Source organism: Cnephaeus nilssonii (assembly GCF_951640355.1).
Source record: "Cnephaeus nilssonii genome assembly, chromosome: 2".
Taxonomy (NCBI): Eukaryota; Metazoa; Chordata; class Mammalia; order Chiroptera; family Vespertilionidae; genus Cnephaeus; species Cnephaeus nilssonii.
In genome coordinates this window covers 51,488,816-51,513,084 of record NC_137073.1, presented here as the reverse complement: position 1 = coordinate 51,513,084, position 24,269 = coordinate 51,488,816, and the positions used below count along the sequence as shown (strand labels likewise).

Below are 24,269 nucleotides of genomic sequence, written 5' to 3'. Positions count from 1 at the left end.
GAGTCTCTAGCCCCATCCCTTGGGTCCTCCAACTTGTACACAAGGTCTCAGAGCTTCACTGAAGATTTTATTTCCATAAAAAGATTCACCAGGATATTAAAATGGTTTGCAATCAATCTCTCATTTTTCCCCCTGGACTACATTCCATATTTAGTTTGATTTAAGAGTAAAAAGCATTCAGTAAGTTATGGCTAGGTAGGCTTAGGTAATTAAGACATTTTTGGAATATCATGCAATTGACTGCTAAGAATTTTTTTTCTGTTAATTGGAACTTTTAAAAATTGAAATAAGTTCCATGTGTTGAATCTGATTATTCCCTACAGGCATGAAAGAGAAGGTTATTTTAAGGAACTAGAAGCCCTTTCTAGTTACATAAATTCAGAACTCAGAGGTTATCTTGGGGGCTGTTTGACAGAAGCTGCTGCATTGAAGGCACATCATCTTAGCAAGGAAATAGCATCCCCCACAAATGTGTACTAACTCAGAAGGGCCCAGGGAAGGGAAACCCCGGGGAAGTACAGGGTTAATATTTCAGGCTCTGGAGTCAGCCCACCTGCAATTCAATTCCAGTTCTCATCCCATGGGGATGCTTACCAGCTGTATGGTCTTGTACAGATTATTGACTAGCCTTGATTTCATTATTCTGACAATAACAAAGTCTACCTCATAGGAGTGTTGGAGGAATATCTGAGTTAACATAAAGTTTGGTACTCACTAAGTGTTGTATCTCTCTAAGAGGATGTGTGACCAGATGAGTTAGACAACAAGTGTTACAAGAGAGTCATCATTGAGGGTTGGGAGAGTTGAGGAAGATTTTTATAAGAAATTCAATTGTTAAGATGCTAGGTCTTAGAGAAATGTCACTTGAATGGGCAAAAAGGAGGAAGACTATCATGAAGCTTGACGTGGGGTTGGTTAGATGAAATTCCCTTGTCCCTATAAGAATTTGAAGAACTCTGTCATTATGTGTTTTTTGTTGTTGTTGTTGTTTTGTTGTTGTTTTTTTGTTTTGTTTTGTTTTAAATATATTTTATTGATTTTTTACAGAGAGGAAGAGAGAGGGATAGAGAGTTAGAAACATCGATGAGAGAGAAACATCGATCAGCTGCCTCTTGCACACCCCCTACTGGGGATGTGCCCGCAACCAAGGTACATGCCCTTGACCGGAATTGAACCTGGGACCCTTGAGTCCACAGGCCGACGCTCTATCCACTGAGCCAAACCGGTTTTGGCTGTCATTATGTATTTTTTAAGTTGACACCTAGTTTTTCTTTGTACTTCAATATTTTTCAAAACGTCTTTTTCAGTCTTCACTGGAGTTAATTAAGGTGGATGAGAGGTATGCTATTGCTGCCTTTTTTTTTTTTTTTTTCTGTAAGTGAGTGAAAGTGTGGTAACAAGAAAAGGAAGAACCCATGCCTCCCTGGCAGGCCCATTTCAGACAGATCATCTTGTGGGAATTTATGGAAGCCACGCTTCTTGACAAAGTACCTTGGAAAGGTCCTTGTTTGGGAGAACAGGAAGTAGGCGAGTTCAGAATGACTGTCAGAGTGTGTGAGGACATACTATCCTGATTATTCCAGCATTCTCTCCCTTGTCCTAGGCCAGCCCAAGCCTGGATTGTGGGGAAGGTATAGAAATCTCTGGGGTTGTGAGCTGTTTTATTCACCTCCCAAGAAAAGGCTTCAGTTAGACCTGTCTCTTGAATTTAAAGAAATGTAACCAATGCAGATATTTCCTCTAAATCAGAGCTTCCAAAAACCCCATTGTTTCTTAAAAATCAGTGTTTACTAGAAAAAACAAAGGTAGCTTCCCAGTTTTGTAGTGTATTTCTTAATTATTAGGCCTTCAAGTATGTCATACCTAATTGTTATAACCTTTCACTAACATTTGAAAAGTATGATGAAAATTCTATACCTTTCCTATTATGCACTTACTTTTATATGATTGTTAGAATTATTGAAATGAAAAGCTTAAAATATGTTGACTAGTGTCTAGCTATTGCAAATAGATCAGTAAGTAGTGATGGTTATTTATCCAGGGCTTTATAAATAAAACAAACTGATCGATCATAATTTTCTTAAACTTGAGACTTGGAATGAAATTTGCTAAAATTTGTATTCATGAAAGCAGATGTTGAAATTTTCACTTGTGGAGAAATAATCAATGTGAATATTTACAGACTTGGAAATCAGTAGGTACCTCAGAGGATAAATTAGATCTTATAATGGATAATAAGTTGACTAAGTCAACATGGAGAAAAAGGTCATCTAATTGTGGGAATTATTACCATTTTTATTCTCGGTACTTTCAGATATGAGTACAATATTTTAAAATATATTCACGATAATATTTGATTTTTAGAAACATTTTTATGTTGACCTACTTAATTTATCATTTTTGTGAGAATTGTTATTCAAGTATATATGCTGAACTAAGCATTAATAACATAAGTGTCAACTCCTAGTTAAGTTAGATAAGTTCACAAAACTGTCACAAAAGTAAATACATAGTGGGAAAAATATTTTTATATTTTTGGTGATTTAAATACAAAACAATATTCTCTCAAAGTTGAAGGGAGGATATTTAAAATTAGAGCACCTATTTATTTGCTACCTATTGTCTTATTTCTGCTATAAAATTATGATGGCTCAGTCACCTCTGTTCAGACACAGGTTTGAAGAAAAGGGATTATGAAAACAGATAGATAGCAAGGTTCCATTTTTCCCAAGAGCCCACATTTCTTTTTTATCCTCACCCAAGGGCATGTTTAGAGAGAGGAAAGGAGGGAGAAAGGAAAGGAGAGAGGAAAAGAGAGAAAGAGTGAGAGAGAGACACATTAGAGAGAGGAAAACATCGATCAGCTGCCTCCTGCACATGCCCCATCTGGGGATTAAACCCAAATCCAAACATGTGTGCTGACCAGGAATTAAACGGGCAACTCTTCAGTGCACAGGGTGATGCTCAGCCAACTGAGCCACTCTATCCAGACCCAAGAGCCCACATTTTAAGAACACTTACTAAAGACCTTGTTTTCAATCTTAGTTGTTTTTTCTAAGGACTTATTTTATATCTTAATGTGAAATTCCTGCTGAACTTTTGTTTGAAGATTCAAACACCTCTCTTACAGTTGTTTTTCATCATTACTTTTCATTTTCTTAGATGGGTGTGGGCCACTTGCTGTTATAATTCCATCTTGATCTAATGAGTTGTCCCAATTACAGTTTTAGTGCCACTAAAATAGTATTTGATTCTTGCTTGAGTATGAGTGACGCTCTTTTGCTCTGTGTTTTTTCCAAACTGCTGCCTCTCACTGTTATAACCCTTTGAGTGTAGTGAAGATGGAGTCTGATTTATCAGGTATATTCCTTGGTAAGTGTACTTTGTATTTTAAATTGCTAGAGTAAGGTGATCTGGAGAGGTTGAGAGGGTTGGATCAACTGAGATTCTACAGTTGTGCATTGAATTAGGCTCTTCAGGTAGATTTTATAATAATGTGACAGTTAACAGAGTAGATTGTGCAGAGGAAATGACACCTAGGATTCTCCGAAGGCCATCAGTTGCAGCGCAGAGCCCTCACCTCAGACTTTCCATCTGCATTCCCTTCCCAAGTCATTTTCACCCTCACTGATGTTTCCTCCACCTCTTCTTTCAAATATAGGGTGTATATCCGAGTTGTCCTCCAGTTTTTCTCTTTGCTAGCAGAATGCCCTTCTTGGTTTCCTTAAGACTGCTGCTAAGCAACCAAGTCAGGAAGGTGATGGTCTTTCTTTTCTGTCTGCCCCTTCCTGAGCCACCCAGTAGGAGATGTCTCTAAAGGGACCAAGATCATTTTGAGAGTAACTCAAAGATCCTGAGGCTGTTGCCCCCTAAAGCATGTTCCCTATGATAGGGCCTAGCCTAACCGTGACCCAACCATTTATCTACTTAGTTCATTTTTGCCCCCTCCTTCTTAGAAAATATTCTTTTAAAAATGCTTCAGAATTATTTTTTATGTATATAAATACAAATAATATATATGTACTAGAGGCCTGGTGCATGAAATTCGTGCACTGGGGGGGTGTCCCTCAGCCCAGCCTGCACCCTCTCCAATCTGGGATCCCTTGGGGGATGTCCTATTGCCGGTTTAGGCCCGATCCCACAGGCAGTAGGACATCCCTCTCAAAATCCAGGACTGCTGGCTCCCAACAGCTCGCCTGCCTGACAGCCTGATCACCCCCTAACCACTCCCCTGCCAGCCTGATCGATGCCTAACTGCTCCCCTGCCGGCCCTATCGCCCCAACTGCCTTCCCCTGCTGGCCTGGTCGCCCCCCCAAATGCCCTCCCCTGCCGGCCTGGTCACCCCCAACTGCCCTCCCCTGCAGGCCTGGTCACCCCCAACTGCCCTCCCCTGTCAGCCAACTTGTGGCGGCCATCTTGTGTCCACATGGGGGCAGCCATCTTTGACCACATGAAGGCAACCATCTTTTGCAAGGGCGTGAGGGTCAATTTGTATATTAGCTCTTTATTATATAGGATACGCTTGACAAAAATTTTACACATTACAGATCTAAGGTAAAATTTCTCTGGAATCTGTGCCTGGCCTCTGTCCACTGCTCAGGAGAGATAATACCTATCCTTTCATGTGTTCTCTCTCTCTCTCCCCCCTTTTCTCTCTCTCTCACACACACACATACATGTAAAAAATATAGTATAGTAAACTCTCAATTTTGCAGACCTTGATTTAATGGACTTTGGATTTAACGGACAAAATTTCGAGTCTATATATCATATGTGAAAATTAACACCGTGTTAATTTTAAAATGCTTTTAATCAAGATTTGCTTATAATTAAATTAACAAGTTTTTTTGTTGTTTTATTAATTCACTGTTATTTTTAGCAAATTTTAGCGAGTAGGCCATATGTTGGAAAAAACATTGTGGTAATTTCACTGACGTAAATAAATATTACATAAATATTTATGTAAATAAAAACCTACTTTATTAACACATAATCACACTGCATCTCGAGAGGTAATTGGTTTCTATTGTTGTGTGGCATGACTTTCTGCAGCATTTTTAACGCGTGCCCATAGATGTTTCCACATACTCTAAGCCTAGCCCCAGCCATGTGCATTTGTTTACTCATGGTGACTGGTGAATGCATGCATTTACTAGACCTATTCAGTATAAATTTAAAATTACAGTAATACAGGTAAAAAACTTTTCTGTGAAGCTAAACTTTTCAAACATACTTAATTTTTATTACACAAACATGTGTACATAAGTAAAAACATGTAAACTAACTAATTTGTCAATTTTTTAACATAGGTATTCGGAAAACCTACTTTATTATATAATGGACTTCAGCTTTAACAGACACGCCCTTGCCTGAAATAGTCTCTTATATCGAGGTTTTACTATATCGTGTTTCTGTCTGTTTTCAGCATAAAGTTTATCATACTCTACAAGTACTGCATTAGTCTTTTTCATCAGATCTTTCTTGGTCAGGACAGAGCTACTTCATTCTTTTCATTTCCCATGTCAGCTAATTTCTGCATGACAAGTGAGTCGGCACCTACCACATGCCCAAAACCTTCTTAAAAACTGGAATGCAAAGATGGTGTGTAGGACAGTCTGTGTTTGTGAGAAGCCAGCAGGCTCTAGTGGGGAGGAAAAAAGTTGAGGAAAGATTCTTTTGGCATCTCCGTTATAGCTGTTCACCCGTGGACTGACTCTGTTCTTACTTGGCATTGCTTGTGTTAATAAGGATAAACAATCTTCATTCTCTCTTCTCTAAGGCATAATGTGAGGCATTAACAGGAAAAGGGAACTTTTTTTTCAAACCTGGAAATGGCATCTTCCTGTCACCCCCATAGACTACTCTTATAAAGTAGTTACCGTTTCCTTTCCCAGGATTGAAGCCTTAGCCATTCATGCTCAGGTAGAACTACTTTGCTTAAAATACCTTTTGCTGCCACATTCTGCAAAGACCCAGAAGGCCACTGGAACCACTGGGTCTGTACCCCTGCTTCCCAGGGAGTTCTCCCCTCAGTCCTCTGAGCTGCTTTTGGAATGGCATGGTACGTACTCTTTAGGGAATTCTTGACACAATAAGAAAAGTTGGCAACCCTCTCCCTCACACATATTTAAAAAAATAATAATAAATTACCTTTGAAAACTCAGGGGTACCTCTTTGCTTTTATTACTATGACAGGTTTTCTTTGGTTTATTTGTATACATATAATAAGTTTGATCTTATTTTAAAAGTCTGTTCAGGCATAGAATTTAAATTAATGTCTTGCTGAATTTTGAATGGATATAGATGCTCCTTTAAAGGAGCTTTAAGGACTTGTTGCCACAACAGGATGTGAACATAATACTGAGCTTGAGAAAGATGATTTTTCTCAACAGAAATAATTTATTATTGCTAGAGGTGATGTGAAATTATTAATTTTTTTCTGTAAATTTTTCCAGAGATACATGACTTGAAATTAATGACACTCTCCTTTGTTAAGACTTTATTTCATTTTTTGTATTCTGTTGACCCCTGAGAGAATATCCAATCTAGAGAGGAGAACACATAAAGCAGTGCTAAAAACCCTACAAATGTGCCCAGTAGATAGAGTTTACTTGCCACCTTCTGTTTCCCCAGTGCTACATGAGTACTGTCCTCCCTGGTGCTGCATTTTATGTTTGGAGCATTTTTGGTTCATTTATAGAAGCTTGCCTTTTAAAATTCAATATACAATTCATTTGGTTTTTGAACAATATTATAGCTAATCTAAGCATACTGAAAGGAAATTTGCATTTACAGTAATACATTTCCGAGTTCAAAGAAGATACTGTTATTCTATCATCACTGTATGTTGTTTTATTTAACTTCCCAATAGTAGTGGAGATATATTTGGGTCAGCTGTCTTGGCAGGTTCTTCTAGTAATTCTCAGAAGGAAATACATATGTATATTTAACTGGCAGAGGTTAGTGGTTCAGACTGTGTCCATAAAGCAGGGGGAAAAGGCACTCCTTTCCCCCACTCATGTAGACCATACTCATAATAGCTTTATGATCATGGTAAGGAACTGAAGTTAGCTCTCACTGAGATTATTGAGTTGGAAGAGCAGCATCTACCAAAAAAGAACTTCGGTGAGCATTCTGAAAATCCTTAGCCCGTTTAGGATTTTCACCACATTATTTATGCTTTATAATTTCCAGTTTATTTTCACATCCTATCTAACAATAGAGTAACATGTAAATTACCATCACTTCGCTACGCCCACGATTGGGCGGCGGGAGGCTGGGGGGCGGGACTTGGGGTGGCCTATCCGGCCATTGAGAGGCACGGATCCGCTGCACTGAGGGGGGCTACCCTGCTGTTGAGAGGCGCAGGGGGTGGGACTCCCGCCCCCTGCGCCTCTCAACGGCCAGATCCGCGGCCGCTGAGGGGGCCTGCCGCGGACACCCAGCTGCGCCTCTCAATGGCAGGGTAGCCAGGTGTCCACGGCAGCCCGCCCCCTGCGCCTCTCAACAGCAGGGTAGCCCCCCTCAGCGGCCACGGACCATCAAAAGTGGGGGAGCTGGGTGCCTGTCTGCTCCGGCACCAGGCCTTACAGAAGCCTCCGCCGAGCCGGAGGCTTCTGAAAGGCCTGGTGCACCAGCGGACAGGCACCCAGCTCCACCGCGAAAAGCGAAAGCGTGTAGGGGACCCTACATGTGCATGATTCAGTCATGCACTGGGCCTCTAGTAAATCTGTAATTCCTGGACCAGCTGCATTTCATTCTTTTCTACAAATCTCACAGATTCAAATTCTTTTTGTTCACTATTCCCTGTCACCTTCTATAAGCTCTGGAGATTCTTCTTGGCTCCTAGAAAAAGTCTTCCTTACTCCCTTCTTTTCCTCCCCATTTTTTCTTACACAGCCCTCTTTGTCTAATGAGTACTGGCTATCAGCAGAGGGGCAGATTGTGTGAGGAGTAGGGAGAAGCAGATAATGAATAACAACTGCAGGCAAGTAAGTGTCTTGGAATCTCAAAAAACTTAAGCTGTATGAAATAAGATAGGGTCAGTCTTTCTTCTTTTGATCACTTTCATTCTTTGAAGATCCTGTAATATCTTACACACACTGAGTTCTGTATTAAGAGTGTTGTGTTTCTTCATAACTCCTCCCTGCATCTCTGAAATAGACCCAAGGCTTCACTGAGGACCTGACAAGCAGTTAGGGCAGCATGATAGAAATTAGTAAACGCTTTAGGCTTAATAAAAAGGAAGTCTGACACATCTGGGACTTCTTCAAGCTGTCCTCTGCTTTGTATAACAAAGGGCACAATGAATCACTCAAAAACAAGGGGTCCTAAGATACCAAACTCAATTAAAATTGCTTTAACTTCTGGGGAGTTCTCCAGATTATACTCCAAAGTAGTAATATGGAAATATCAGTTTAGCTATCAATCATGTCTCTTTTCCTTGATATGATCATGGGCACTAATACACTGTCTCTTGAACCAACAGAGTATAAATTTTACCGCTCATAATTTTCAGTATGTGAGGAGAGAATGGTGAAGAAGTAGGCTCGAATGACTCTATTGGGGGACAGTGGTACAGACAAGAGGTGGACTGGCCTGGAATGGAGCTGACCTTTTCTCATTTAATGTCCTCTTTCCCCTCTAGAACTCATTGGGGAATAATTTGCATGTTATATTTCATCTGCATTTATCTCCACCAACCTCTTCATCTTTCTGTTAAGTTGTATGTGCCCCTGAATGAATGATATCTACCATGCGATAATTTAAAAAAAGAAAAGGTGAATTGTGACACTGTTTAGCATATGAGAGTTGGTAAAGATAGGAGATAAAAAACAGGAAAATATATGCAACTTTGGAAGGAGTTCTGAAGAGTATATTTAAAAATAGTGGGCAATAAATTTATATTGTGTATATTCTTTTAAATTTAGGGATAGAAGGACAGTCTGTGGAAGTTTCCAATATTGTGGACATCCGAAAAGAATATAACCGTGAGATTGCAATGAAAATTTCTTCTAACTTAAACAGCCAAAATAGATTTTATACAGACCTAAATGGATACCAGGTAATTTTCCTTCAAAATGTCTAAGTAATGGTTATGTGCGTGCGTAACTTTTATATATGGTAATGGCCAGTTAATATTGCATCCTTTCACAAATAGGCTTAAGGTCACAAATTATTTTTGAAATAAAACATTTTTAACAGATACTTGTAGGTTCTTTATTAACTAGATTTCCAAAATTTCGACAACTAACTAACTGATAGAGTATTTTGTAAATCATCTATTTGTAAGAATTTATTTTTTTTCAAAGGAAGATTTGGTGACAATTATGCATGTTAAATAACATGGTGCCAAAGTATATATGAATTTATCTAATATAAAGGAAACATTAGGGATTGATGGATTACATTTTTTTTCTCATAAGAAATTGGCCTATGCACATTTAGCTTATTCTATATATATTTTTTAAATGTATAACCTAATAAAAAAGAAAGTTTTCTTTCAGGAAGACTTGTCCCTTCTCTTTATTGGAGAGGAGGGTGTGTACCTTAATATACATACATATGTGCACATAGATATATGAATACAAACATATCTACTTAGAAATGTGAGTAGATATGTATTTAATCAAAAATTTTTTGAAACAGTAATGAGAAAATTGATTCATAACATTTTTCAGATTGTCAGTTCTCTAATTTAATAAAACTTTTTATCATTACCTAAATCTCTGTACTCAGAGTTAATGGGTGTGACATATATCTTTGAAATAATACTATTAAAAACATTAGCATGTTTTTGAGACATTAACATTTTAGAAATTTCTGGCTATGAATAGAAATAATTCCACAACAAATGCTTTTACTTTGTCTGATTTTCAATTCAAATGAGTGGACAGAATTGTGATAATTTTCTCTTTTACGATTTCCTGCAAAAGTTAAATTTAAACCTTTTCCAAAGCATAAAAATTGCAACATACATTTTGAATTAACATGTTAATTTTACTACAGCTGTTTGGTTTTCAAATGAAGCCCCTACTTTATGGTGATTCATTTTCTTTGTATATAAAAGAAAGGCTTTTCTTAAAATCTTCAGAAGCAATTATTTGTATGTGTGAGTGTATACATGAATGAAAAAAAAACTTAGTAAGAATGAATAAAAATTTTCTTTTTAAAGATTGAGCATTTTAATAAATAGGAAAATATCATTTTTAAGTCTATAACCTAAATATTTCTGCTTTTAAAATAAGCTCTTTTTTAACCTTTGGAAAGACTGATACTTGGGCAAGACTAGAAATCTAGACCTACAGCTGGGGAATGAGAGTAACAGCCACACAGTTGTGAGTTTTAAATGTCCTTTTTATTAAAAGTATATGAGTTAGCCTGGCCGGTGTGGCTCAGTGATTGAGCATCTATCTATGAACCAGGAGGTCACGATTCAATTCCCAGTTGGGACACATGCCTGCCTGGTTGTGGGCTCGGTCCCCAGGTGGGGGGGGGGGGCGGGGTACAGGAGGCAGCAGATCAGTGATTCTCTCTTGTCATTGATGTTTCTATCTCTCTTTTCCTCTCCTTTCCTCTCTGAAATCAATAAAAGTATATATTTTAAAAAGTATATGAGTTATTTGGAATGGAAGATCAGGATTGGAAAGGAGAAATGGAGAATTCTTTTGAGCTAGCTTTTTATTTTACCTTTTTATAGTAGTTTCTCTACTAGTTTATGAATTTCTTGAGACTGTGATAAAAATTATCCCAAGCTGGATGCTTAAAACAACAGGAATTATTCCCTCACAGTTTGGGACACTAGTGCTAAATCAAGGTGTCAGCGGGGCCACCTCCCTCCAGATGCTCTAGGGAAATAGCCTTCCTGGCCTCTTCTAGCTTCTGGTAGGTTCAGGCCACCCTTGGCACACTTTGCCTTGTGAACACATCACTTCAGTCTGTGTCTTCACTGTCACATGCTGTCTCCTTGTGTTTCTGTACGTGTCCTTCTGTGACCTGATTTTCCTCTTTTTATAAGAATACCAATCAATGGATTAGAACCTACCCTAATCCAGAACAACTTGATTATATCAACAGGGAACCTGTTTCAAAATAAAATCACATTCATAGGTTCTGGGTGAACATGAATTTGTGAAGGCACTATTCAATACAACCAGTAAACTGAAAGATACATTGCAGAGTTGTGGAGATTAAAGGTTTTATCTGTGAAGTTCCCAGCACTGTGCCTGGCGTTAATGGGTTCTCAATACATGTTCACTATTATGTTAACTTCTTTGCTTTAGTTTCATGTCAAATTTTTATGAGTTTAAAAGAAGAGATGACATTTTTTGTGTGGTGTGAATAAGTTTCCCAATAACAGAGTCTCTGTTTGATGTCTCCTCCTGATGTTTGAGTGAGTCTCCTTGCCCCAGACTGGTTTAGTGCACTGTCAGTCTCTCTCAGAAACTAAAGTTGGGGTTATATTTCACTCATTCAGATACTAGACCAAGAAAAATTAGAATTTGGAACTATCTACAATGAAACTAAACAAGAAGAGTATGCATTGAATAGTTTATAACCATAAATATGCATTTGATTATTATAATGTAATATGTTAGAGGATTTGATGAGGAGGTCTGGGATACTTATTAAAACTGATTTTAGAAGAATTACAAGATATTTCTTGAAAGGGGATAAAGAGCTATTATGCTTAGCATTCATTACAAAAGCAGTATGTTAGATTTAGATAAAAAATGAATACTTAATACCCTTATAATTTGTATGCAAATATTGGAGAGCTAGAAGACTTTTGTTAAGGATATTTATTCTGAATTTAAATAGGAATGCCTATTTTAAAAATCTGGACAAGTTCTAAGTCTCTTAAAAATTGTTTTCTGAAATCCTTGTGATTTTTTTTTTATATTGTTTTGAAGAATGTTTCAAGTTTTAAATTAGCTCTAACCTTGAACAAGAAAGGAAGCTGTTCCTTTTTCTCTTTGGAAGAAAGGTCATCTGTAGTCAATACTAATTTTTAAAAGTTCCTATGTAAATATCACTCAATTTAAAAAAAAAAAAGATAATTGTATGGTCTTATAGATTCAACCTAGAATGACAATGAACAAGTTGCCTCTTCAAGCAAATGTGTATCCGATGACCACAATGGCTTATATCCAGGATACCCAGCACCGCTTGACCCTGCTCTCTGCTCAGTCTTTAGGTGTATCGAGTTTGAAAAGTGGTATGTATTGTTTAGATTCTTTTTGCTCTTGTAAGTTTCAGTTCCAAGTGTATGACTTTTTTGCCAATCACATGTATTAATTATCATCTCCACTTACCAGGTTTCTTTGGAGAACTAGACTATTAGTTCATTTTGGGTTTTGTGAGAATAACGTAAAATGATGGATTTTCTCAATCTTAGGTGAAGAACAAGGACCTAAACTTCTGTGAAACTGATTGTTTTTCAAGATAATTTACCTCACCTGATAGCCCATTGTTTGCAGAATGGGCTGTTGTGATTAATTGGATGTAGAAACTCCAACTATAGATAACTTACTCAGTTCCAAAGCTGAGAGGTTACAGTTCAAATTTAGGTCCTCCTCTGAATCACATTCTTTTGCACCACCACCCAAAAAAAGGAAGGGAGTAGAGATGATACAGATAGAAGGATATAGAGGTAACAGACATGACTTTAATGATTCCAAAGGAGAGAATGAGATAGAGAAAGAAAACAGTAGTAGATACTGATTAATTTTTGAAAAGTTCCTATTGAGACGCTTATCATTTATAGGTCTTCAGTTGCTCTTCCTTCATTACATGCAAAGAGTTGCTAAGTGTCTTAAGGAGCTAGGCAAATAAATGAGTTCAGATGCCCGGCGTATTCTTTGACACTTTTTATATTAGGCATATACATACATTCTGTACTTCCACATACACACAAAAAATACTACTTCTCGTTTTTCTTGTCGCCTGTACTAGACAAAATCATGCAATCATCCCATAAAGACGACATGAAGTTATAAAAATAATAAAGGCCTCACGTCAGGGATTCAGTCTGGATGGTGAGACATGAGCAACCTGGAGCAACCCCATGTGCAGTGGGGCGGCCACTGCATAGTGCTAGTACATTGTCTCTATGGGGAAGGGGTCCAGTGTTGCCAAATGCTTCAGTTTTTAAAGAGCCCAGAAATCTGGGATTTTATGTGAAGACTAGAGGCCCGGTGCACGAAATTCGTGCACGGGTAGGGTCCCTAGGCCTGGCCATCGATCAGGGATCAGGTTCCCCTCCTCCTCCTTCCCTCGCCACCCGCCTCCCCACCTCCCTGCCTCCTCCTTCCCTTGCTCCCTCAGTGCCCTGCTGCCATTGCTGGTCGCCTGTCATGTTTCGCGCCACCCCCTGGTGGTTCAGTGCACGTCATAGTGAGCAATCAAACTCCCGGTCTCCCAGTCAAACTCTTGAGGAGACACTTTGCACATTAGCCTTTTATATATATAGATGCCCAATCTATAAATGTTGACGTAATTTTTTCCAGTATCAGAACATAAGATACCTTTGTGCCAGATGTGACTCTTGACCCATCCATTTTTAAACCTGCCTTAAATTATCAAAGGTGGGCTCTAAACAGGGTCGAGTCATTAGGACTCAAGCAATCATGAGCCATGAGTCTTCTCTCACTTCCCTCCTCTGCCCCTGCCATAGACACCCAGATACCCTACTGCTTGAATAGCTACAGACATGAAAACTATTTAGATTAGTGTCACTTATTATATGGACTAACATTTCCTGGCAGGGAGAAGAGTTAGTAATTGCCAAGAGATTGATATACTAATTTGGGTGTGAAGTGATCAAACTCTAACTATCCTCATAGGCATGGAGCCAATTAGTCGCAGTGCCTGAAGAAAGGTTCTAGACTAGACAGTTGTCTTCTAAAATATGGAGGAGTGACAACCAAACATTTGGTCATTTTATCTACTGGATGCCCAAACTAAGAAAGAAAGAGTTGGTTTGACTCTGTAAGAGTAATAGTTATTAAAATATTTTATGTATATTCAGCTATTTTATGCTAAATGATCATTTAATAAGTAACATATGCGAATGAATGGATGAATAAACTTTAGGGTATTTTCTTTTTTTTAGTATAATCTCAAATATATAATATGACTGGATTTATTTCTTTTTCTTTTTTTTTTAAATTTTTATACTCATAACCTAACCATTAGCTTACAATTTAAATTAGAGGAGATGTGAAATTATTTCACAGCAAATGAAGGAACCACTGTGACCCCTCTTGGAGCTAGAGGAGATAGGACAGTGGAGAAGCTGCTAACATAATCTCGGAGGGAAGGGGGTTCATGGTAGGAGTTACCAAATCCCAGGGCTTCTTCAGGGATCAACACATATCAAGTAACCTAAATATTTCAAGTCCTAGTTAGATCCTACCCATCTGTATTTGTTTTATTACTCCCTGTGTGCTGTGCATTTTGAAATGAGCCTCATAATCATTTTTAAATTCCAGATGGTGACACCAAAAATTTTGAAGGCTTAATTTACTCTTTAATTTTTGAATTTTAGATTAATACTTATTTAAAAGTTTTAATTTTTATCTGTTTTTAAATTTCTTATCAGATTTTACTAGACATCCTATATAATAAAAGGCTAATATGCAAATCGACCGAACGGTGGAACGACCGGTCGCTATGACACGCACTGACCACTAGGGAGCAGACACTCAATGCAGGAGCTGCCCCCTGGTGGTCAGTGCGCTCCCACAGAGGGAGCACCACTCAGCCAGAGGCCCTGAGCCGGGCTCAGGGCTGGCAAGTGCAGCAGCGGTGGCAGGAGCCTCTCCTGCCTCCACAGCAGCGCTAAGGATGTCCGACTGCCAGATGTCCAACAGGAGCCAGCCTAAGCCATCAGTTGGACATCCCCCAAGGACTCCCGGACTGCAAGAGGGCGCAGGCCAGGCTGAGGGATCCCCGAGTGCACGAATTTCGTGCACCGGGCCTCTAGTCAATGAATAAAAGTAGAAATATAATCATGTTTTTATATTGGCTACCTTAAGCCATTACTGAGAAAAAGTTGTATAAATTTGTCTCCTTTACTAAAGAAGAAACTTGAATCAAGACTGTGCCTGAACTTAACATGTTCCTCATTGGATGTTTGTATTAAATAACCCTGGCCAATTTTTTTGTTTGTTTTTTTCGTAGGTCAGATTGAAGTTATCATGGATCGGAGACTCATGCAAGATGATAATCGTGGGCTTGAGCAAGGTGTCCATGACAACAAGATTACAGCTAATTTATTTCGAATACTACTAGAAAAAAGAACTGTTGTGAATATGGTAGGAAAAAAAAAATAACATGTTATCCACAATTTGAAATTGTGACTTTCCACTTTTTTATTTTTTACAATTTTCAATATAGTGATATGTTTAAAATAGATTTAGCCTATATTCACAAGAAAGAGAATTTCAGTTTTATACACATACACACATATAATGTAAGATTTGCATTTACGTCATTTTAATTTTTTTCTTATTATGTAGATATAAAGTAAGGTTAAGAAATCAGTTTGGGTGAAATTTCCTGAAATTATTTTGAAAGTGTGTGTTAAAGAATAGAGCTTAGTAACATATTTGGGAGATTAAATTTGATTAGTAAAATGGATTTGAAACCTAGTGTACTTACTTTAGTCTTAAACTCATCAATTGAAAATGGATTTTCTTGCCTGTCTTCTTGTTCAGTTTTCATTCTTTGAAGTCTAAGTCCAACATTCCTTGTCTGGCCAAAGATCAGTTGGACATAAACCAAACTGACAATATGCTTCTTCAAGTGCCAATAAAGTACCTCAGAGTCCTTCATAAATTAATAATTACCAGCTCAAGTGGCCCTTGAGATGGTCTTTTTACTCCTCTTTCTCTCTTTCTGCACTCACAATTTCAAATCGTTTCTACTATTTCAGCCATGTATACTTTATAGAGAGCCATTCGACAATGCTCGCTATTCTAGATACCAAGCATCAACTCCCACACTTTTTTTCTGTCCTCATGTTACAGTAGAGACATTTACCTTCCTTTCTTCTTAGGCCAGTGCCTCTGTTTGTCCTTGGAACTTGACTTAATCTCCCTCCTCAAGATCCTGTTACTAGGTATTCTCCCTCCTTACCTTCCCCTGCCCCTCACAGGAAATCCTTTCTATTCGCTTTTAAACACTTTATTTTCTCCCATTAAAACTTAAAACAGAAAACAGCCCTCACTCAGATTCTCATTTCCAAATCTCATTTCCTATCTCCCCTACCATCTTGAGTCAGAGTTTATAAGATAGGATTATTTTATCATTTTCTTCTAATAATTTATTTGAATCTGGCATTAGCCTCCATCATACACTCTTGCCAATGTCACTAGGTATAGCAGAGTGCATCTAGATGATGCACTAGATCAGTGGTCGGCAAACCGCGGCTCGCGAGCTACATGCGGCTCTTTGGCCCCTTGAGTGTGGCTCTTCCACAAAATACCACGTGCAGGCGCGCACATACAGTGCAATTGAAACTTTGTGGCCCAGAAGCAGAAGTCAGTTTTTGGCCTGGACGAGTCTATTTTGAAGAAGTGGCGTTAGAACACTCAAGGGGCCAAAGAGCCACATGTGGCTCGCGAGCTGCGGTTTGCCGAACACTGCACTAGATAATGCAGTTCGCTTACTTCACCTTTCAGCATCATTGGACACTGACCATTGTCACTTCTTAAAACACTGTCCAGCCAGGGCTTCCATGGCACCACTCTCAGTAGGTTTGTTTCCTTCCTCTGGGGCAGTTCTTTCTCTATAGCTCTTACAGTTCTTTAGTTCTCAAGGGCTAATCAGAGCTCTCACGGCTTGGCCCCAGGCCTCCCTTTCCTTTTTTTTTTTTAAAGATATTTTATTAATTGTTTACAGAGAGAAAGGGAGAGGGATGGAGAGTTAGAAACATCGATGAGAGAGAAACATCGATCAGCTGCCTCCTGCACAACCCCCTACTGGGGATGTGCCTGCAACCAAGGTACATGCCCTAGACTGGAATCGAACCCAGGCCCCTTTAGTCCCCCGGCCGACACTCTATCCACTGAGCCAAACTGGTTAGGGCCTCCCTTTCCTTTTTATGTTCTCCCTCTGCAACCTCTCCTATTCGCCTGGCTTTGGTGACCACCCCTGGCAGATGGAACCCACAAATACATATTCCATCTGTCTAGTTGTTTTCTATTATTTCTTTCTACATTTCTAACAGCACCTGAAACTCAACATATCGAAAATCACTCTCATGATCTCCCTTCTCAAACCTGACCCTTCTCAATGTTCCCTCTCTTGGTGATGAGCACCACCTTCCATCCAGTGCCAGCCACCTAGGAGTCATCTCTCAGACATTATCCCTCACCAGCCCTTTCTCACAACAGTGATCACCAGTGCTTGGCTATCTCATTGCCTAAATATTTCAAATCTATAAACTTGTTTACTTCAACCACCCTAATCTCAACTAACATCATGCATTTCCTGGATCTAGCCTGTGCATCCACGCTGCTCTCCTTTCTGCTGTGTTTTCTTAATCTAGGAAGCATAGTGTTTTTGTCTTTGTTTTTAGATTTTCTTTCTACACCAAAGCTAAAACTCATGAGCACAAACAGCAGTGTGGTGGCTGCTAGAGGGAAGGAGGTTTGGGGAGAAGGGTCCTGATATATGGTGATGGGAGAATATTTGACTTTGGATGGTGGGCACACGGTGCAATATACAGATCTTATGACATAGAAACCCACACCTGGAACCTATATGATCATGTTGACCAATGTCACCCCAATAAATTTAATTTAAAAAACAACAAAAAATCAAAAGCTAACCTCATTGCCCCACTGCTGAAGCCCTCTGATGTCTTTTCATTGCTCTCAGTATAAAAGCCAAAACCTTACCACGACCTACAGAGCCCCTCATGTATGGGCCCTGCCTAACCCCCTTCCTCATTTAGCGTGACTCTCGCTATTTCTAACTCTGGGCCCACTTGTTTCCTTTCAGTCCTAAGTACTTTCCATGCACCCTACCCCCACAGCACCTTGTACATGTTTTTCATCCTCTTTGCCCAGGGGACTCTTAGTTCTATTTCAGATCAGAGCTCATTTTGTCAACTGCTTCTGCTTGAGCAGGTCCAATCCCCTTCTATGCTCCCTCAGATCTGGGCATGTCTCCTTCATGTGTGTATGTCATTGTTGGATTGTTGTCTTTCTTTTCCTTTGGACAGTATACTCCCTGAAAGTAGAGGCTATGTCTCTCTCTGCTTCTAGGCTGTTCCTAGCAGAGGAAGTACCCAATGTATATTGTATGAATGAGTGAGCTGTGACAGCACACTGTGCCACTGTGTTTATCACAGTTACTGCTTACTTCCTGTCACTGTATGCATGTTCTACTCCCCCTACTAGGTTCCAGGAGCTTGTCTACTTCATTTTCATGTGCCCCACAGGGCCTCTGCCTTAGGTAAGCATTCTATCAGTAAAATCCTAGTCCATTGAATGAAATATCAACATTTAATTAAAGCAAATAATTCTTCCAATATCTAGAATTTTTCAGGAAAGATTTTAATATCCATTCTAGATGTCAAGATTTATACCGGTTCTTGGAACTCAAGGTTTAAATCAATTACTGACAATAACTTAGTTTTAAGACTAAAACTGCATAGGAAATATGTTGGAGTACTGGCAGCTATTGTATTTTTCTCCTGAAAATGTTTCTGGCTTTTATGATTTTTCTTTCTATATAGACACTAACTTGCAAAACTGTTAACTATGGCAATAAGAATTTTCATGTCAGACCTATAAAGCTTTCACTTAGAAGTTAAATAATTTGTTTATTCCCATTCAAAACTCCTTAGAGACTAATTGATTTAAATTTGATCCAATGTTTTTGTAATCCTATGTTGGTTAAATTTTTCTTTTGCTCAGCTATAAGTTCTTAGACTTAAATCAATAGATTCTTTTAAATAAAAAATGAACTAGAGAAGAGAAAATACATTTTAATTTCTAGTGAGATTGATTAAAAAGGCATTTGATAAAAAAAGGTTACATATACATAAATTTTCTAAAAAGTGTTTTTATTTTCTCAGGTCTTAAATTCTAAAAAATTGATGGTAGAAACTGAGGTGGGGAGACAGTCTGGGCAGGAAGGCATTTTAATGGGAAGTCTGACCCTTTCGGAGCCTCATTGGGATAATTCCAGAGAGGTGGTGAGAATAAGGACTGGAACAGTCCTCTCTGCGGAACCCTGGCGAACAGAACTCACTTCTATTCAGTCATCCAGGGTTACTCCAATGGTAATGATACTCAATGGTCAGCAGAAGTGAAACATGGGAATTGTCTCTTTGGCACTGACCATGTCTTATTTGTTTATTTTACCCTTACTCCCACCATGCTCCTGCTGGCAACTGGTATAGTAAAGGGGGCATTGAGCTGGACTTAGAAGTACTGAAGGTGTTCAAGGGTTACAGTTGTATCATTTTGCCTCTGGATATCAATTCTTTGCATATAAGGAAAGGGAGTTAGGAGAGATCAGATGAAAAACTCAAATACTTACAGGGCTCAGGAGAGTGATGGCATGAGAGAGGTTGGTCAGGTTTAAGAGCAAGGGCTTAAGTTAGGTAGCCAGCGGATCGGTGGGGAACATGACACATAACCCACCTGGAAGCCACAACTGATTGTTTTCACGTGGGAACCTGAAGCCCAGTATGACTTGAAGTCCCTGTGTTTGGGGTTAAAAAAACAGTTAATAGTGTTGGGGGAGTTTTTGTTACTATCATTTTTGACTATTTTAATGTGAAATCTCCTGGATTTTTTTTTTCTATTATTGAGAGTTGCCTGAAAAATAAATAACTTTTGAATACCATGCTGACCTCCCAAAACATTTCTATAGGCAAATTAGACCCACAAACTACCAAGCTTCAGCTCTGCTATATGATACTTATCTCTAAATCTTTAGATTCCATATATTTTTATTCTTCTCTTTCACTTTGTCTTTTTACTTCCTCCCCCCTAATATTTTTCTCTGATTTATTTATACTGCATTTGCTTACTAAATTAATAAATGAAGTTCAACAAACATTATGAAGTTCTCACTGTCAGGTCATACTGAATAATCAAAGGCGACTAAAAAACAATCTCTCACTATCATATATAACTTAGCAAGTTTGGACGTAAGTGGAATGGAAACCTTTGGTGTTTAGGGATCAGGTAACACGAGTGGGCTTAATGAAAGGCACTGAGGAGCCTGACAAGAAGTTTGGCTTAGGAAATAAGAGCTAGAACCCAGTGGAGACGATCTCAGCTTGGTGTGGTTTGGATCAGAATGTGCTAAAAACTATTTTAATTTCACACATGTTGTAAGGAGAAAATTAGACTGGTATAGTCTGAAGCCTTCCAACCAACAAGAAAACAAATCTATATCTATATATATATATAAAACCCTAATATGCAAATAGACCGAACTGCCGAACAACCGGTCGCTATGACGTGCGCTGACCACCAGAGGGCGCACACAGAACATGGCGTGTGTCGGCCGCGGTGGGATGGTGGAGCAGGTGAGCGGGGGGCACCAGACCAAGGTAGGGTGCTGGTCGCTGTCATCGGGGCAAGGCTCTGGTGGTTACTGAAAACTCTTTGCTCCCGCATGCTGCAGTCCCACCTGGCGATATCACCCGCTGCCAGCACCGGGCACCGGTCCCAATCCCTCGACGCCGTCATCAGGTGCGAGTGGCAGCAGCCAGGCCCAGTCACCCTTGAGGGCTTCTCCACCTCCCCCTGCTCCTGAGGGGCAATCGGGGCAGCAGCCACTGCTCACACCCTCTGATGGCACCGGCCCCAATCGCTCTGCATGTGGGAGCGGTGGCAGCGAGGGCGGGGCTGCTGGCAGACTGGACCAGGGGCCATGGTGGGAGTGGCTGGGCGGGGTGCGGAGGATGGGCCAAGACCCGCCCATGTGCCTACCGCAGCCTCGCAGCCCACAGGTCCTTTCAAGGTGCACAAATTCGTGCACTGGGCCCCTAGTAATGTTTATAATAGTGTGTTAGTTACTACATATAAGGCTGAGGAATTCATTTATAGCACAAACACTTGAACATGTTTTATAAACTTTGGGTTTATTATAAGCATTACTGTGAAAAGATTGCCTGTCTAGGAAATGAATCCAAATAGTGGTAGTTCAACAGTTAAATATCTTTGTGAGCCCCCTGTCATTGTGAATATGTTACAGAGTGTGTGGTGGTGGTGCCTTCTGTGTCATTGTCCATGGTGCTCTTATGGCACTGAACTCCCTCACTTCTCTAAACTCTACTGCCTTATCTTGCTTAGGACTATAAATGGTACAGTTCTTGAATTTTCAGAGTACTTAAATTCATGACACTGTTTCTTTGACGAGATTTTTTATGAACATGTTTTTGAGTCTGAATCCTGTTTTTTTAATCCAAAACCAGTTTAAAAGGTGAGGCTTATTCTTTTGGTTCCAAATGGCATTCTATTTCTTCTAGAAAGTTGTAAGGGTGTCTGTCTGGGGTGGCAGTTCTCCGCACAGGTCCACAGAGCAGTGTGGGTCTGACTAGATGAGATTCACCTGGAAAGGGGTGGCATTAAGCTTCACCTTTCCAGGCCCCAAACCTGCCTGGGGATCTATGCTTTTTAAAAGCTCCCCAAGCCATTCCTGTGTATGATCAATTTGAGGGGGAAACACTGAGGGTTAGGTGAACTGATTTGGTGTTAATGTGCACACCAAAGGAACGGTAAATATGCACATTACTGTGTGTACAGATAATCCATCAAGAAGTCCCGCATCTTCTCACCATGGTGTCCAGGGATTTTTCAAAGTGCATAGAACAAAGTCAGAGAGCTTTTTCTGAATGTTTCTTGACCTAAAATGAACTTAATGCCTCCTGAATCTGATAAGGCAGGTGTTTTCCTTTCTGTCAGAATCTTTTATCTCTATTACTCAAAGGTGATTTTGTCAGCAATCCTGACCTACATTGTGGAGTTCTTTGATCTTGGACCACATTTAAAGTGTCTTATTGAAAATGTTCCTTCTCTGTTCATATTATTTTACAAGCTGCATTAAATTTCAATATTGTTGGAGAATAATATTTTATATGCTTTATTTAATCTTTCCTTAAAAAATGTGGAATGGATACATTTTTTACAACTCTTTCAGACCTCATATTTTTTGTCAGTATCTTAATATTGTGTGTCTCTCTGCTGCCTTTAAAAATCTTTTTTTCTCTCTCCCTGGTCTAAATTGTAATGACATCTACAGTTTGCTACAGACACGATGCTTGTCACTCTTCACTAACACCCTCTGTTCAATGCTAATCTGACATTCTGAATTTTAAGCTCTGAATCTTCTATAAATCCTATCTTTTCACACAGATAAGTAGTCAAGCCTTTCATTTGAAAAAGGGATGTAACATCAGAATATATCAGTGAAATAGCCATTTTAGAAATAAGATACAAATTTAAATTTACCTCCAATGTCACTGGTGAACAAAAGACCTTTCTGCATAAATTTTCTCTTTTTAGTGTGTTTGTCTGCTTTTATACCTTACACATCATTGGTGATGGTTCTGCTTAGTCATTGATTGAATTGTGTGTCATCTACCATATGTATGTCTCCAGTCCTGGCAGACTTATGTAATGTTAGAACATGCTGAAATGCTTGTCAACAAGTCTATACCATAGCAAAGACCAAAGTATTTTTAAATTATACTGAATAATTATGTATCATATAAATGTGTGATAAGTGTTACATAACATATGTAACTGTTCCAATTTTGGGAATAGAGTGAAGCAATTGACAGTGATTTACCCAATTTAAAGAAAACATGATCTAGATATGCCACCTGTGTTATTTAAAAACCTTATTTATTTTGAGAGTTTTTAAGTCCTATCACTGGATAACATTTGTGAAACATAGCTTTGGATCAACACATGACTTTCGATCTAGTTAAGTGTACAAATGAAATCATGAGAATATGATGGGTAAACCTGAGGGAAAAGAGATAACATTTGATGACATGTAAGATGTATGAGCATCCCAGTCCATTTACTTTAAGAGTTTTGTAGTAGGTTGGGAAAGAGTTTCTGTAAAACGTTATACCTGTCCTAAAATGTTTGTGGAAAATGTTTTCAGGGTTTTTAGTATTAAAGCAACAGAAAAAATATATTTCTAACATATGAGTTAAGTAGACAGTTCGTTTTCTTATATTGCTTAGAACTGAACTTGGTAATCTGCTATGCATTTCTATAACTGTTATTAATAAAATCAAAGTATCTATGTATTTTTATATTTCTTTTCTATTTAAATCCTATCAGATAATTCAGTTAACAACTTGAAAACTGCAAATTTGTAACTCTTAAGAATATTTTTGGTTTTTTTCTTGATAGGAAGAAGAAAAGAAGGCAGTCAGTTATCCTTCCCTTCTTAGCCACATAACTTCTTCTTTCTTGAATCACCCTGTCTTTACAATGACAGAGAAGAGCCCCATGCCCAACCTTCAGCTGCTGGGTGAATTCTCCCCGCTACTGTCATCTCTGCCTTGTGACATTCATCTGGTTAATCTGAGGACAATACAATCAAAGGTATGTCCCAAAATCTATCAAAATCTTACATTAGGTATAACATTTGTAATATACCTGATATAAGGGGATGGGAAGAAGAAAAAATACTCTTTAAGTTTTACTGTGCTTCAAGAAATGATTAAGAGGGCTTCACCTTTAGGCAAAATTATTATACCTTGCATTTGGGTATTGCTCTATAGCATCAATTTTCAACCAGTGTGCCTCAAGAATTTTTTAAAACATGCAATATCTAACTATTTAGTCAGGGACATTGACCTCTTGTCTCTTAGATTGTCAAAAAATTGACAACAACCGACACAATAGTCATACAGTGTGAAAAAATCAAAATTACGCCTATTTTTTTTTGTCAGATCGGCAAAAATATATTTTTTGGTATGCTGCAGAATTTTAGTAATTAGTTTATGTGTTCCATGAGATGAAAAGGGCTAACAATTGCTGCTCTATAGTTTGAAGCATACTGCAATACTAATTTATTCCATTCTCAGAAAAGTTCTTTGTGGTGAGTAGGTCAAGGAATAACATATTTTTCTGCTTTTTATGGATAGGAAGCTAAAGCTGTCTTGAGGTCACATAATTTGTAGGTGGAAGAACCAGGCGTTAAGATCAGCTCTCCTGGCATTTTCCATTCATTTCTCATTCTTAGCCAGTGTTTCTGGGGAGTTAGAGAAGTA

The 24,269-nt window shown here is 38.8% G+C and overlaps 1 protein-coding gene across 1 annotated transcript in view; it reads left to right on the top strand.

The window, feature by feature from the left end:
• Positions 1–24,269, top strand: part of MAN2A1 (mannosidase alpha class 2A member 1) — a 158,989-nt gene that overhangs the window by 121,464 nt on the left and 13,256 nt on the right. The window contains exons 17-20 of the mRNA XM_079799328.1: positions 8,932–9,065; positions 12,077–12,218; positions 15,185–15,318; positions 23,404–23,598. Of these exons, the coding sequence (XP_079655454.1) occupies positions 8,932–9,065; positions 12,077–12,218; positions 15,185–15,318; positions 23,404–23,598 (605 nt within the window). The remainder of the gene's footprint in view (positions 1–8,931; positions 9,066–12,076; positions 12,219–15,184; positions 15,319–23,403; positions 23,599–24,269) is intronic.